The 15,339-nt window shown below is 45.6% G+C and overlaps 1 protein-coding gene across 1 annotated transcript in view; it reads left to right on the forward strand.

Annotated features, from left to right (window-relative positions):
• Positions 1 to 4,580: 4,580 nt before the first annotated feature.
• Positions 4,581 to 15,339, forward strand: part of CHFR (checkpoint with forkhead and ring finger domains) — a 37,962-nt gene continuing 27,203 nt past the window's right edge. The window contains exon 1 of the mRNA XM_051769090.1: positions 4,581 to 4,608. Within this exon, the coding sequence (XP_051625050.1) occupies positions 4,596 to 4,608 (13 nt within the window). The 5' untranslated portion in view covers positions 4,581 to 4,595. The remainder of the gene's footprint in view (positions 4,609 to 15,339) is intronic.

The following is a 15,339-nucleotide window of genomic DNA, read 5'->3' on the forward strand; positions in this document are numbered from 1 at the left end:
GGAGTTTGCTTCCACTGTTCCAGGGTCACCTTCTGTGAGCTGTACAGTTCCTGAGGGGCAGCTGGTGCTGGGGTAATGGGATGCCTGATGTAACTGGGCTGAATTGGTGAACATGGAGGTAAATTTGCAGCTAATGCAGTGATTTATGGGCTGTGCTAGACACTGCACCAAAGGCTTCTGTACTTTACAGGGGCTGCATTCCCATTGCAGTTCCTCTCCCCCCACTAGTGCTACACTAAAGCTGAACAAAGGGTGCAATGGCAACCTTAAATGATCAGGTTTGGGGCACTAGAATGAGCTTAAAAACAGGGCCAGCTGAGCCAGCTCAGCTACCTCCTGAGCATATCCTGCTCCTGAGCACTGCCTCATCCCATGATGCAGACTGATGCAGACCATCAGTCACAGGAAGGTGGTGAGAGCCTGAGTTCTCCTGTCACAGTAACTCCACTTTCATTCCTTTAGCTTGTTTGTAGCCTATATAATCATAGCAATTAGATACAACCACTCTTAGCTGCATAGCTTAATTACAACTAATGCACATAATTTCAATTAATTTTAATTATACAGAAAATGTGAAGAGTCTGTTACTCCATTGTTAAAATCATTTGGGACAAACAAGACTAAAGTGCTAAATTTCATAAAGGACCTAGTTATTAATTTTAACTCACTAATGAATGGATATGTCTAAATTCTCAGAAGATATAGTCTCTACTTGAAGAGTCAGTGCTGTAGATTAATGGATATACTGGCTTGTACAGAGATATTCTGTCCCAGCTTTAAATGCAAAATACTGCTGTCTCAAGCAATATTCCTACAGAAGTTATTTCATTTTAATTAAAAGTAACCACCTTAAAATTAACATCCAGTGTTGCTGCAATATCACTGTGTGGACACACTTCTGATGAAATAAATGTAGGCATGACCATTTACTTGGAATAATTTTAGCTTCTAATTAATCCAACAAATTTCTAAGACACTGAAATCTACCTCCTACTAGCTCATTTCTATTTAGTCTTTGAAAGAAAATGTTTCATGCTTCTTAGGCAAGTTTGGAAAGTCTTATTTATGATATGTACTGTTTTTATCTGCTCTTAACAAATACAACTCCCTTAGAAATAAAATGTTTCTGGAGTTTGCTACATTAAAAGGAAAAGAAAACATAGCAGAAACTTTGAGTCCTGTTTTAAAGCATAAAAGGGTTTATCTTATCTAGAGCAACCAGTACAGGATAACCAGTGTTATCTTATCACCACATATTGATGTCAGGGTTTAAAAGGACTTGAGGCTGTTATGCTACACGGAGCAGAACTCCTACACTGATAAACACTGATAAAGCTGCAGTGCTCTAATCTAAACTACACCTTCTTTCTGCCCCAAATACACATGAGAAGAGCCAGAAACATTTTTCCTAGCACAGCACAATCCTCTGAGCGAGGGTCCCTGAGCACGGCCAAGGCTGGCAGCAGCCTTGAGGAGAAGAAACAAAGCCCATGCCCAGGCTTAGCCCATTGCCATTGCTGAGCTCCAGCCTCACAGGAATGACCTGAACCAAGAGCATGGGCTCTGTCAAAGGGTGGTGTTCATGTGAGAAGACACTGGATGGGCCTAAACCCACTTCTCTCTGTCAGTGGCAGCAGCCCACGCTCGCAGTGCTGACTGCACCAGCTTCAACCCCTCAGCAGCCTGCCTGGAATCGTGTGTCATTTCTTCAGGAAGGCATGTGCAGCCACAAGGACTTTGTGGGTGCCTCTTTTTCTCCAACCAAAGTGCAGCAGGTCCTGCAAAGTGAGACCTTGTCAGGTGTGGGATGAAGGCTGGGAACCCAGGCTGTGTACAGGGTGATGTGGGTGCCAGTGACTGATGTAAGTGCAACCTTCCTGGGTAAAGCCATTGAACCAGCCTTCCAAAGGAGAAACATGGATCCCAATTAACAACACACTGGTGTAAGAGTGCCCATACTCATTAGGAGCATGTTAATGACTTCAGGGGTCCCACTTTGCCCTGCACTTCAGCATTGCTCACTCACAGCACCAGGCTTTGGACATGGGCTGCAGCTGGCCTAGGTTTGCTTCAGGGTTTGCATCATGGAAGGGCTGTGGTAAGGACATGGGTGTGACACTGATAACACTGAGGATGTTGGAGCCAAGGAGAAACCAAGCCATGGACAAGGTCCTGGGTCACCTCTGCCTGCACACAGCCCGTCAGTGGGAGTGATGTTGTGCAATGAGGCAAAGGGCAGAAGGAGGTACAGTGGAAATAAGGATGTACAACACCACTAACCCACATGAAAGCTCATAGCAAGTACCAAAGTACAAGGCAGAGATAGTCATGCTGCCAATGTTCAAAATGTAGTACATAGGACACCCACACAATCTATGCATGAACTCAGAGCTTGACACCTCTCTCCTGCTCATGCAATTCCAATTAAATTTGGGTGCATTAATCTCTCTATTCTTAATAGAAACTCGCTTGCTCTCCCTCACCTCCATTTTCTGCCAACTGCAGATAAAACAGCCAGTCAGCCCTCTGCTTATTTGATCCTAAGGTGAAGCGATCAAACGAGCTTGCAGGCTCACAGAAGGATCACATGGAATAAGAAAGTGGGCTGCAAGGCAGATTAGTGAAATCGCTTCCATTACAGCTCCAAGGATGGACATATCCTGTCTTGGCACGTTTCTTTTACAACAAGCCTAACTTTCCTACCTTTCCCTTCAGTCCTGCTGGGGTGTTGGTGCCTTTCTCTGGATGCTCAGGTTAAAACCCCACGCTTTGGAAGCTCGGCAGCCTTGAAGGGCCTGATGTTGTGCTTTACCATGAGCTGCACCAGCTTCTTTTATTTCACTAGAGCTGCTCCATCCAGATGCAGATGTCACAACACATATGGTACAACATACATCGTCTCTGTGTTGCCTTGAGATGACAGAGTGTGATTCCCAGCCGTGTGGCAGCAGAGCCACTGCTTGGTCTTGGGGACCAAGATTCTGCTCACTCTTTCCATGCTTTTTTATAAACAATAGGTGGCAATTTTGCCAATTAAGTGTGTGGGGAAGCAGCGAGTTTGGATCAGATGCACACAGCAGCTGCCACAGCATGACTACAGCACAGAGAGGCTGCAAGCACTTAAGCAAGACAGAATTATCATAGCACAAGATTAGTTCAGATATCATAAAGCACTGTTCCACTTCCAACAGCTCCCCACCAGGAAATCTCCACCCATCCCTGCAGTAAGATATGTATCCATCTTACAACATTAATTGTGCTGGCCCTGCCACTTTGCCATGGATTCTGTAGGCAGCTCAACATAACAAACCTGGACAGTAAGGGCATTCCAGTGCTGGGGTGCACAGGTCCAAAAATGAATAAATGTAAGTCATGTAGTTCTGCTGAACCTGTGGTTTAAAGCTTCTAATTGCTAACTTTCATCTTTTACCAGCATAAATAATAAATGTGGCATGTTCCCCGTTTTCCATCATCACCGCATTATTAAAGCAATAAAACAATTTCAAAGGTGTGGTTATCATAAGCTAATGGCACCTCTAAGGGATTAGTTAACACCCCAGGAAACTCCTCAGCCTTAAAAAAGCCGGTGCCCACTGTCAGTCTCCATTAGCCCCGCTGTGAGCAGCATGGGCACAGGGCACCCTGCCCGTGCGGTGCCACTGGGCACGAGGGACGGGCCAAGGGACACAACTGCGGGCATAAATAGGTCAGAGGATGCTCCCAGGCAGACAATCAAATAAAAGAGAGGAACCCTGCGATCCCACACAGCTCACACTGTGCACACACGCAGGTAACCCGGCTGCCTCCAGACCAGCTGCAGCTTTTCCAGCCCAGCTCTGAGCGGAGGGAGAGTGTCCCCCTCGCAGCAAGAACCGGGGAGCGACCCTGCCCTGCAGAGCTCCGCAGAGAGAATGCGAAGGGCTCTCCTTGGCACACGCCTGCCAGCGTGTCCTCAGGAGCAGGCTGGGGGGAAGGCAGGAGGTGGCTGGGAGAGGGCCACTCGCCTGCCTGGGGGCATCACCTGGGGGGTTTTGCTGCGCTGGCAGCAGAGCTGCCTGTGAGGACGAGCCTCCCACCAGCCACGTCGGGCGATTTGGGAGCACTCCTCCCCTAACTCCTGCCTCCCCAGCCTCTGTAATCTTGGCATGACATCATCGGGAATTAGTTAGTTAGTTTTAGTATCTGCTGGGGCGTTAAGCCCAAGCTATTTAGCACATCAAAACAACAGTATTAGCAAACAGACCTTCATTTAAGGTAATTACGCACCAAGGAGACTGCCTTATCTTTCATCTCCTGTTTATTTTGCTAACAGTCACCCAGATTCTTTAAGTAATACCTTCCCTGCTATCAGTTATCAAAGCAATGATGGAGGTGGAAGACAGCTGAATGCACTAAGCTCTAACAGCAAAAGGCTCACAGGTGGGAGGAGGAGAAGGAGGAGGGACAGCTGAATAAGGGTGAGGGAGGAGGGCTGTCTGTCTCTGCCTTTGTCTGCCTGTCAGCAGTGCTAAGCCGGGAGTTCTGATCCTACAGGACTTTGCACAGCCTGGAGCAGGGGTGGGATTTGAAGGACATGTGCTACACTCTGTCACGCCATGGAGGCTTCAGGTGAGCACAGATGTTTGCTAATTGCTGTTGCAAATGATTACAGTGAATCTTCAACTCCCACTGTGCCCACACTTTGCTGTCATCCTCTGTGAAGATAAAGGGGGCGAGGGTGGGAGAGTCTTGAGAGTGGACTTAAGGCAAAGCACAGGGGCCTCGAAGATCAGTATCAGGCTAATAAGCAAGGTCTTTAGGTACAGGTTGCCATCCTCTCCCACACGAAGGGTGTATTCACAGTCTGTGGCAGGCAGAGGAAGGCAGTGTGTGACCAGTGGCTTAGCCAGGTCATCTAAAAAGCACACTGAGGACTGAGCTGCTTGGTCCTGTGCTCAGCTTTAAAATAATAATGAACAAATGAATCTTAGGAACATTTAAAAAGCCCTGCTGGAGTGGTGGGGGAGTGACAGTGAAGCAATGGAGTGCTTGAGTTTAGGGAGAAGTACTGCAAACCTGTATAGTCTTGGCTGTGGTTGCTTTGAGGACCTGATAGGTCAATAGGCCAGTTGTAGAGGTAAAAATGCTCTTACTGTGACTCATCAGAAGGATACAGTCCTTGTGTCCTGGTTCTCAAGTGCATTCAAGAGAAAAGAGCAGTGAAATGCCTTGAGAGAACAAGACCTTGGAGTAAATCACTGCAGTGCTCAAATTGCAAACCTACCAGGAGGAATAAGAGTGAGCACAGGATGGAGTATCTGGCTCTGTATTAAGAAAGGAGCAGAGGGAAATGGAAGCAGCTCTCACTGGAAGCAAGGCTGGGACACAAAGTAGAAAATAACGTGAGCGAGCTGTGCTTTGCTCGTTGCTCCACCCGCGGGGAGCACAGCACGTCAGCTCTGAGCCTCCTTCCTCTGCTCCCTTCTCGGCCAGGGGAGCTGTGCTGAGCAGAACCAGGGCCTGTTGCCAGCAGTCTCTGGGGTGCACTGGCACTGCACTGCCACAGCTCTCTGGGCAGCTCTGCCACTGCATGTCCTTTCCCCCATGTGTTCAAGGGAGAGCTGCAGGGCCGGCACAGCCCCGGTTGTTGCCACAGCTACAGCCTCCAGCTCTGCTGTTGTTTCGAGACAGGTTGTGTAGTGTTTGACCTCAGAGCACGAGGGTCAAAAAGAAAAGCATATCTGGATGAAATACAGGAATGCTGACAAGGGGATGTGTGTTTTGGGGACACAGTCTACACGTGCTTTCACCCTGAATTCAATACATGGGTAAAACAAAGGGCAGAAAAGTACACTCTTTAAATTCACTCACCGGTTCATTTTATTCTGTTTTGAGACAAGGTTGCTGCCATTCAAAAATTTTTATTTCTTTCATGGGCCTATTTATAGTGTTATATCCGTGAATTAAAAGATGAAATATTTTCTGCTAGTTACAACTAAGCAACAGACAACTGATATTATACTGTCAGAAAACAAGGTAAAAAGTAAATTTTCAAACAGTTTTCAAATAGAAATCAATAGTCATCTGGAGGTTACTGCAAGCTTATATTTTATAAAATAAAACAGATACTAAGAGGAAAGCCTTGTAATGTGCAGAAGATAATGTAACTATGGCTGATAAGCAGAACAATCAGGGGAGTTATTCTGGTTTTTATAGCTTTTTCACATGTGTCTGGTGGAAACAGTAATTTAAATCCTTTTGGGTATTGGCACAATCATGCAGATGACAAAAGCATGAACTGTAAACAAAGGACTGCAGGAAGTGAATGCACTGTGCTACAGAAGGACATCCAGGAATGTGTGATTCATTCATAGTCGAATACAAAGAGTAAATTGGGATACCAGAGCACTCTGCTGACTCCACTAAATGGGGAGATTTTTGAATGCACCTGGAGGAACAATAACAGAAAAAGGACCTAGATAGACTAGAAAGAAACAAAATGGGGAGATTTAATGTGGAAAAACGGTAAGTAAATCTGTCTAGGGAAAACTAATCCAAAACACAGATGTTTTCCTGGAGAGAGAAATCTTGAAAGCAATCATGTTAAAGCAGACAAGGAATGACAACAGAGTTAATGGTAAGTCCCCAGTGCAACAGGCAGCACAAATCAGGCTGGGGAGCTTGTGTGCATGGACTGCCAGTCCAGTGCTCACCACCCAGTCCTGGGGAGTGCAGCTCTTGCTGTGAAACACTGATTCCATCTGTGTGATGGGCACAGGGAGCTTGAAGTGGAGGCAACACTAAGAAGTACAACAGAATTATGACAAGCTTGGAGGAAGCAGCTCGTGTAACACACTCCACCACTGAGGGAAGGTGTAAGACAGGAGATAAGCCTGTTAGTTCTGAAACTGAAATATTAAATATACCATCATATGGCAGGTTAAAAAACCTAAACAGAAACCAGAAACCCAGTGGCAGATCATCTGTGTTGCCAAGTTAAGGGTGTCATTAATTTTAAAATTTCCTCTTAAAAACATGCCTGTGACTTCTAGATTAAACTCCATCCAAAGGCAACCACAGAAAATGCTCTGTCTGTGAGTTTTTATTAAGAAAAATGCTCCCTTATTAAGAAAAAAAATCACTGGATTGAGGGTAATTAATAAAATGTCCAGAAACAAACCCTCAGAAATATTATTCTGTACTCAGAAAAGGAAATGCTAATCTTTTCTGGGCAGAAAGGCTGCAGAAGGCAGCTAGTGATGGCAGTGCCTGGCGGTGCCCAGGCTGGTGTGCCCCCACCAGCACTGCCTGCAGGGCTGCAGGGTGTGTGGTCTCACAGCAGCCTGGGCACACAAATGCATTGCTGGCACATGTGCTGCCTGCAGATGAGGTTTCCTGCCCTGGTGTCCCGTGGATACCGTGGGTCCCAGCAGTAGCACAGTGATATAACGCTCCCTGTCCCCAGAACACGTGTTGCAGCAAGCACGAACCAGCCCTGCCGCGAGCTGCAGCTTTTATTTCCAGACACGGATAAATTCCAGTCTGGGAAGAGAGGCAGTTGCTGGAGGCAGAGGGCAATGACAGCCACCGAGGAGCATTTTTTTTCCACTTTGCCTAGGAGACCGCCTGAGGTCTTGCGGGAGGGATGCAGAGGGGCGTGCAGGGATGCTCAGGGGTGCCCAGGGGTACCCACCCCCGGGCTCCCCCAAGGTTGCCTTCCCACGGCTGCTGAAGACCCACATTGCCATCTAGCGCCTCTGGAGCACAAGGACAGCCGGGAGGCATCGCCTCCCTGCTCCTGCTCCTGCTCCTGCTCCTGCTCCTACTCCTGTTCCCGTTCCTGCTCCTGCGCCGGCCCGGCCGCTCGCTCTGGAACCGGTCGCTCCTTTCACTGTGGAAGCTCAAGGCGGGGAAGTAAATGTTCTGCTGTTCTGCCAAAACCCAGTAAGTCGTGTGCAGCCCTGCCATAGATCCTGCTTTGTCCCACGGATACTAAAGGGCTTCAGAAACATGCAGATAGCTTTGCTTAAGAGCTATTACAGCTACTAAAGACCCCATCCTAACAACGGTGCAACTCAAGTAAGGTTCTGCAGGGACTGAAGTACCTCACAGTTCTCTATTTCCATGGAGGTCTCTGTGCTGATGTTCCTCTTACCTCCACACCCTCAGCCTGGCTGCTGTGGCCCTGCTGTGCCCCCGGTGCTGAGCACAGCTGGGTGGGTGCAGGTTTAGTGTCCACAGGGGCATCATCAGGTGCTGCAGAGGACTTTGGTCAGGTATTAATAGATGGTGACAGTTCTGGTGAGAAACAGGGTGTTCACTTTCTTGTCCTGGCCAGGATTCTGCTGGGGTAGCTCAGCTCTGCCAGCTGTGGTTTGCCTGCAGGGAGAGGGCAAGGGGAAGGAGTGAAGCTGAGCAGGTTGGGTCCTGCCCGTGATCCTGGTGCAGGCAGGGGGGTCTGTCCTGGCAGCTGCTGCTCCTGTGTGGTCTGGAAGAGCTGGTGCTCTCCACACACAGGTAATCACACTGCAGCAGTAAAGGTCTATCTCCAAAAGAATAGATTGTAATTACAGTATTTTCTGCGGCATCTTTTCATGCCAACCACTCTTATATACACAAAGGCACACACTAAATATTTTTCGTGGGACTTCCCACCATAAGAGATTGAACTGTTAAGTGTTATTATTATGTGTGCTACAAGAACACCTAGAAGCCTCAGGTGAGACAAGTGTTGCACTGTGCTCAGTAGAGTATACATGTTTAATAAAACTCAAGTCTTGTCTGTGCAAAGCTGGCAGTCTGGTTGGGATGGGACAGAGGAATGACACAAGCACAGTGATTTGTTCCACATCATAAAATAGTTCAGTAGCTGACCCAGGTTTCCCAGGTTTCAGCTTGCCAGCCAGTCCTTTCAGTTAAATATTGTACATGGTGGAGTTTGTTTATTTTTCAGACTGTGGTTATGCCCTTGTAACAGAGGGCTCCCAGAAAAAAGCAGCCCCTTCCTGGTTTCATGGGCTTGATGAAGAGAGACCCTGCCCACCTGCCTGCCCTTGTCATGCCATAACTGGGAACTTTGAGCACCACTTGGCAAAGACACAGAGATCTGGCACACTTGGCTGGAAGGATTCATTAGTGAATCCTGAAAATTGTACCAAGGAACTTGACGACAGAGTGCAGCTACTGAACTTCAGCAGTGAAGTGGCAACCTGTGACCAGCCAGAGCTTTCCAGCAGTGCAGGTACAACTGAGCTTTGCCGTGGCAAAGCAGGTCAGCCTGCCCTTGCCCCAGGAAGGGTGGCTGGAAGGGGTAAAGCTTGAGGGCAAGTGCCCTCCTTGCATAGCTTGGTCTTCTGCCAAGAAACCTCATTAAAAAAAGCCAGTCAGAAGCATCAATGAGCTGCAGTCGGCCCTCACTCCGTGTCTGTGCTCTGGAGGTCACTCCTCAGGGAATGGGGAGCAAATGGACTGCTTTGGTAGCTGAAAGTTTGTGTTCAGAGGACTGTAAGAGGGGGCTTAAATTCTTTCCATGTTTTGCCTAGAAGACCACCTAAGGTCTTGTAGTGTTACAGGGAGGGGTGAGCAGGGATGGGCAGTGATGCTCAGGGGTGTCCAGGGCTGCCCACTCCCCTTAAATTGCTGCTGCCAGGAAAGACATCACCACTGAAGCCCTGTAAACAGAACATCCTTTTATGGACACAAGCAAAATTTTAGAGATCCAGTCACTGTAAGATCTTTCACCCCTAATATCAATGTCTCAGTGAAATCTGTTTATTTTAGGCCTGCTGTGTCATAACAGATCCAAGAGCTGCATTTTCTCTTGGAAAGAGACAAGGCTTGTTTAAAAAATATTAACTTTTCATGACATTTCGTCTCAATTTCTATACAAGCTTTTAAACTCTGGCTCTCTGGTGCAGATGAAGGAACAGCCTCTTCCTGAGTGTAATTCTGCCTAAGCCCATGCATTTACACGGGGGGTGAATTTTGTCCATCAGGTTGGCCATTCTTAGGCAGAGGCTTATTGACAGGCAGTGTGCTGAAGATATTTACATTCAGCAAGGCTCATAAGCCACTGAACATCTGTTCTCTCGTTAGCAGCCTCCTCAGCATTTGCCCTGTAGGCAATAATCTACAGGACAACTTTCCCAGCACCTAAACTACTGTAGGATAATTCTTTAACTAAATGGAAAGCAAAGCCCAAGGCCCTGGGAATTCGCTTTTGTACAATAATCTTTTGTGTGCATACAGTGGAAACCAGAGGATTATGGAGTCAAATCATGAGAATTCAGGTCAAGTGAGATTTGGAGGGGGGGAGGAGAAGATGACAGAAGCACCAGTGGGAAGGTAGTGATCCCAGGGGAAGTAACGTGACGCTTGCAGATAAGCCTGTTCTGCTGTCATGGTTTAATTTTACACATCAGTATTAAAATTTCTGAGCGCTGCTGAACATCAGCTCTCCCTTTACTGAGTGAGGTTCTTTTGTGTTGGTTTTATTCTCCTCTAGCAGCTGTGTTATTTGGAGCATCCCTATGTCTCAGTTATTTTCTTGTGCCATGCCTCCATTTTCTAGCCCTTTTTTTTTTCAGTCTGGAAGTTTATGTATTTAAATCTCCTTCCTCCATTCTGCTCCCTGTTATTTTTCTCATTCTTGCACACTCAAGGATTTCAAAGATCCTCTAGATACACAAAGCAATTCATTTGTCTCCCCTGGACATTGGCTTAATGGAAGGAAGGAAATGTCATTTAAGAAAAGCACTATGAAAAATGTGATGCTGCTTTTTCTCTTTCTGGCAAAGGGATTGATCTGGATAACCAGACCAACACCCAGGAACTCTATTCAAATGCTTGTCTGCTCTTCCCACAATGCAGAAAGATCCAGCTGAATCCAATCAAACGTTTAACATGCTCCTGGCTGGGGTACAGGGTGGAGCTGATGGGAGGATGTGCTGCTGGGCCCTGACTGCCGAGGAAACAGTGAAATGGGGGGGTTAAATGACACAGAGGTGTAAGCAGAGGAGAAACAGCATCAAGGCAAATTCACAGATCTGCAGAACTGAACAGCTGTACAGCTCATCTGAACATGAGGATTTCTCTTACCTTTTTAAGAAGGTAAGCCATATGGCACAGCGATGATGTTCTACCTGTGGCCCAAAATCCTGTCCCAGTTGCCATGTATGAGGCCTGGAACAAAATACCTTCTCTAGTGCCTTTGTGAAATACAACATGCTAAGCAGGACATTGCACAAAGCAGCTTCACTTTCTGCTCTGTGGCAGTGGTAGCAAATGTTTGACTCTGTAGGTGTTTGGACCATGAAACTGCTGCAGATTGGGAAATGCAGGGGGAAGAGGAGGTTAGTTTGTTTCTGGGTTAGTTTTGTTGGGGTTTTTTTGGTTGTTGTTTTGTGGGGGTTTGTTTGGTTTGGTTTTTTCTGTTTTTCTTTTTTTTTTTTTTTTTGGTCACAGCATTTTCACACTTCCAGGAAAAGAGTTTAGGAGTCTGCCTGGATTGGATATCTTCATTTTATGAGTCACATGTGATTTTAATTACAAATTTATCCTACTTGGTGTACCATGCCTTTATTTGCAGTCATGTTATTTGCATAAATGCTATGTCCTATCTAAGTTAGCTCTGCACACAGGCTGTGTCACTCTAGAAGAAGAGATAAGCAATTTGCTTTTAAGTCATCTGCAAGAGAATAGAAACCTAAAGCCTCTCACAGGCAACGGCAGAAAATACTTTGTTGGTGCTTGTTTTAGTTGAGAAAATGATCAACTCGTAGTCTATAAATAATGTATATTATTGCCCTAAGGAATGACACAACCATTGTTGTTGCAAAGTCATATATGTGTGAGGGAAGTCCAGAACTCAGGTTGTCCAAGGAATCGTAATTCAGTCTTTCTCTGTGAGTGTTATGAAAGTCCTGAGCTGTGTGCCTACACAGTTCTCCTTAATATCTTTGAGATATTCTGTGTTCTTGCTCTTTTTCCTTTGTGTCCCATTTTCAGTAGGTTAGTTCATACGATCCAGATGAGCACAGACTGCACGCTGGGCCAGGGAGGGAGGCAGGAGGGATAATATAAGTCTTTGTGGGGAGTAACCTACAGTTTGGATGTCATATTTAAAAAGTGTGGTGCAGAGTACAGATGTTATGGGTTGTATTAACTTGGTCTGCAGGGAATGACATCCTGTATTGGATGAAATGGTTTGACCTCTTCTATTGAAATGCTAATGTTTGACCATTTCCTCCAGCAAAGGGAGTCTCATTATTTCTCATTGTAGCCTGCATTTACCCTTCCTCCAGTCTGCGCCACCCTGACCCCAGAGTTTCTGCTTTTCAAATATGCACTTAAAATTTGTCTGCTATGTGACCGTTTTATGAGGTGATATCATGAAGCATAAGTATGTGTTCCAGCTGTGTTAGTGACCCTGCCTATAAACCAAGGAGGTTGGCTAAGCACACTCTTGCCCTCTTGCTTAATGTGACTCACGACAAGAAGATGCAGTGATCCAGAGTGCAAAAGTGAAAGAGAGTGAAAAATCCAGATTAGACCCTGGCAAAAGGAATCTCTAAGTGCAACTGACTTTTTATCTCTTTGTGTCTTCATGTTGACACTACATTAGGAAGGCTGACATCAGATATCTCCAGAGGCCCAAATCCAATTTTGAAGCAAATGTAAAAGACCAGCTTGTAAAGGCCAAGATTGAATTGGTTCTGCCAGAAGAAAAATTAGCACAGAAACAAGCTTATTTCCAGAGAACCTCCTGAAATAACTACATGATGCCTTAATAGGGATTGTCCTTGTCTGATTCTTTTTCTTTTTAATTAGTGAAAGTTCGACCTTTGAAATGACCAATCTCTATAAGGAATACATCCATCTCCAGATTTTTTGCATACAGTAATCTGTGGTCAAGATTACTTAGTTAGCACTCAAGTGGGCTGCCCTTTTTGTTCTCTGTGTCTGTTTTAACACTAATCCCTGAACAAATACTTACAAAAGCAAAACAGATACGTGTCTGTCCTGTTTGCTTCCACTTACATCTGTGAGAAGTTGCAGAGGTTTTGTGCTGCTGAGCTGTCATGCTATTTCTTAGTGCCAAGTTCTCATATTGCTGCAGTTCTAGGCCATTTGCTGTTGCAAGAGAAGATTTAGGTCAGTGGTTTTTCAACCTTTTTTGATTTGTGGACCCCTAAAAAAATTTCCAGCAGTAGTGCAGACTCCTTTAGGAATTTCACATATGTAGATTGCTGTCTGGCACATATGAATTTTCTTTTTCTCAATCACTTTTTTGCAGACTCTTTAGAAGTTTTTTCATGGGCTTGCCAGGCTCTGCAGACCATAAACTGGAAACCAATGATTTAGGTGAGCTCTTGAACCATTACTTCTCCAGGCATACACTGCTATAAAAGATGAGAATGCCATAAAATGAGAGACATCAAGAGCAATGTTTTGGGGATATTGTGACTTTCAGTACTTTACAGTCTGTCAAACCTGAATGCAGGGTGTTTAACCAGTGTTCACATATGAAAAAGCACATGGTGATGGTGAGCCAACACCCACATTGTCCTGTGCTCTCAGAGGCTTTGGATGCTGAGCTGTGGGTGTTCCAACACCCCCATAAATCACAGCCAGTTGCCTCCAGGGTTAACTAGCAAATGATATATGCCTTTTGGCTCCTCAAAGCCTAACCCAAATAAGAGTCTACAATATGATGTCTTTTGACTGAGGTCAGGCTTAGAAGGAAATGTGAGAAAATGTAACAAAGAGGTGATACAGACTGGCAATGTGATTAGGAAGAGGTGAGCTTTGACTCCTAAAAGTTAATTAAAATTATAGGCTGGAATAGACATGGGTCAAAAAAGGTCTTGGAAATGAATCCAATAGCTTTTTCCTTGCTGCACTGGAGAATGGTGAATCAAAGGAGGACATAAACAGAAAGGGATCTGGTCAAAGCAGGGCACTGGCCAGGAAAAGGAATGGGGCAAGGCATCAAATGACAAAAGCAGAGGAGAGAATAATGCAGCAGTGAAGATGCAAAGCAAAGAGAACCGAGTTAAGAGTTCCAGTTGCATGGATGGAAGGAAAATATTATGTATCTGTTTTGGTTTACTGAAAGAATGTGGACATTTTTTGACCAGGAGTGCCCAGAACAAGGTCCAAGTTGAAGATGATGTCTTGGCTTGTGCTTTCTCTTCCTCTCCTTTATGTGGCCCCTGTTGTAAACCTGCCATTCTGATCTCAAGGTCACTGTTTTGATTCTGCCTTTATCCCTCCCGCCAAGAGGTTTATAGAGCTTGGTGTTCTCTATAATGAAAGTATAGTGCCCATCAGCCAATACCTCCAGATTTCCAATTTTCTTGTTGGCCTCCTAAGGCTTTAATATGAAAGCTTCCATTTCAGTGTCCATCAGAACTACTGCTCCTGAATTATGGCCGATTTCCTCTTAATATCCACAGCAGGGATTTTTAACTAATCAAATAAAAAATAAAAAATGTTGCCACATCCCTCAGGGCTGACAGATCTGACTCCCTGCCAGTAATAATCCGGGCAAGGTTTTATGGGACCTTTTGTTTTTGCACAGGGTGTAGCAGGCAGACTCTTCCCTTTCTCAGGAGACAGTTCAGCATCAACCAAGTTAGTGTGCAAGCCTGCATCTCCAAAGGGAATGCAAAACAAAAATATCGATGCATCTCTAGAATATGGCATGGGGAGACAGTAAGGAACAAGGTAAAATGTTTCATTAATCCCAGTGTCTAGTCTGAAGATGATGCAATTTAGGGCATGTTATCATTTACAAAACCAATGACTAGGCTTCCAGGTATGTACTGCAGGTGATATCTAATTCTTATCTGCTTGTCTCTGGTTCATTGCCTACACCAGTCAATTTACAGATCATTACACTGTGCAATATGTAAAATAAAAATTAATCTCATAAAACATCTTGACTGTGTGTTGCTCAGCCTGCTACCAGGCTGTGATTTAAATACCTACTTCAACAGCTTGGGAGTAGGAACTGTACTCAGCCCATTTCCTTTGGTTGCCTTTCATTCTCACTTCCTTTATTTGCCTTTTCTGCCTCTAAATTCCCTTTCTGCACAGTCAGCTTGAAAGATATTTGTCTCCCATGTACCAGGGACAGCATTTCCTGGGGTTGTTGCGTAGCAAACACTCAATGCACTGCCAAGATGTTCAGCTGAGAGGGGATCTGCAAGGCAGAGCACCTGCATGGCTGAGCTGCACCTGAACTCCACCAAAGTTGTGCTCTCCTTTCCCCAAAGATGCTGACAATTTTCAGCACCTACTCTCCAGGGGCACAGCTGGGAAAGCCTTCCCTCTGGAGCCCATTGCTCCCTACGTGGT

The sequence above is a fragment of the Manacus candei genome, unplaced genomic scaffold (assembly GCF_025592945.1).
Source record: "Manacus candei isolate 608988 ecotype Guabito, Panama unplaced genomic scaffold, ASM2559294v1 h1tg000103l, whole genome shotgun sequence".
Classification (NCBI taxonomy): Eukaryota; Metazoa; Chordata; class Aves; order Passeriformes; family Pipridae; genus Manacus; species Manacus candei.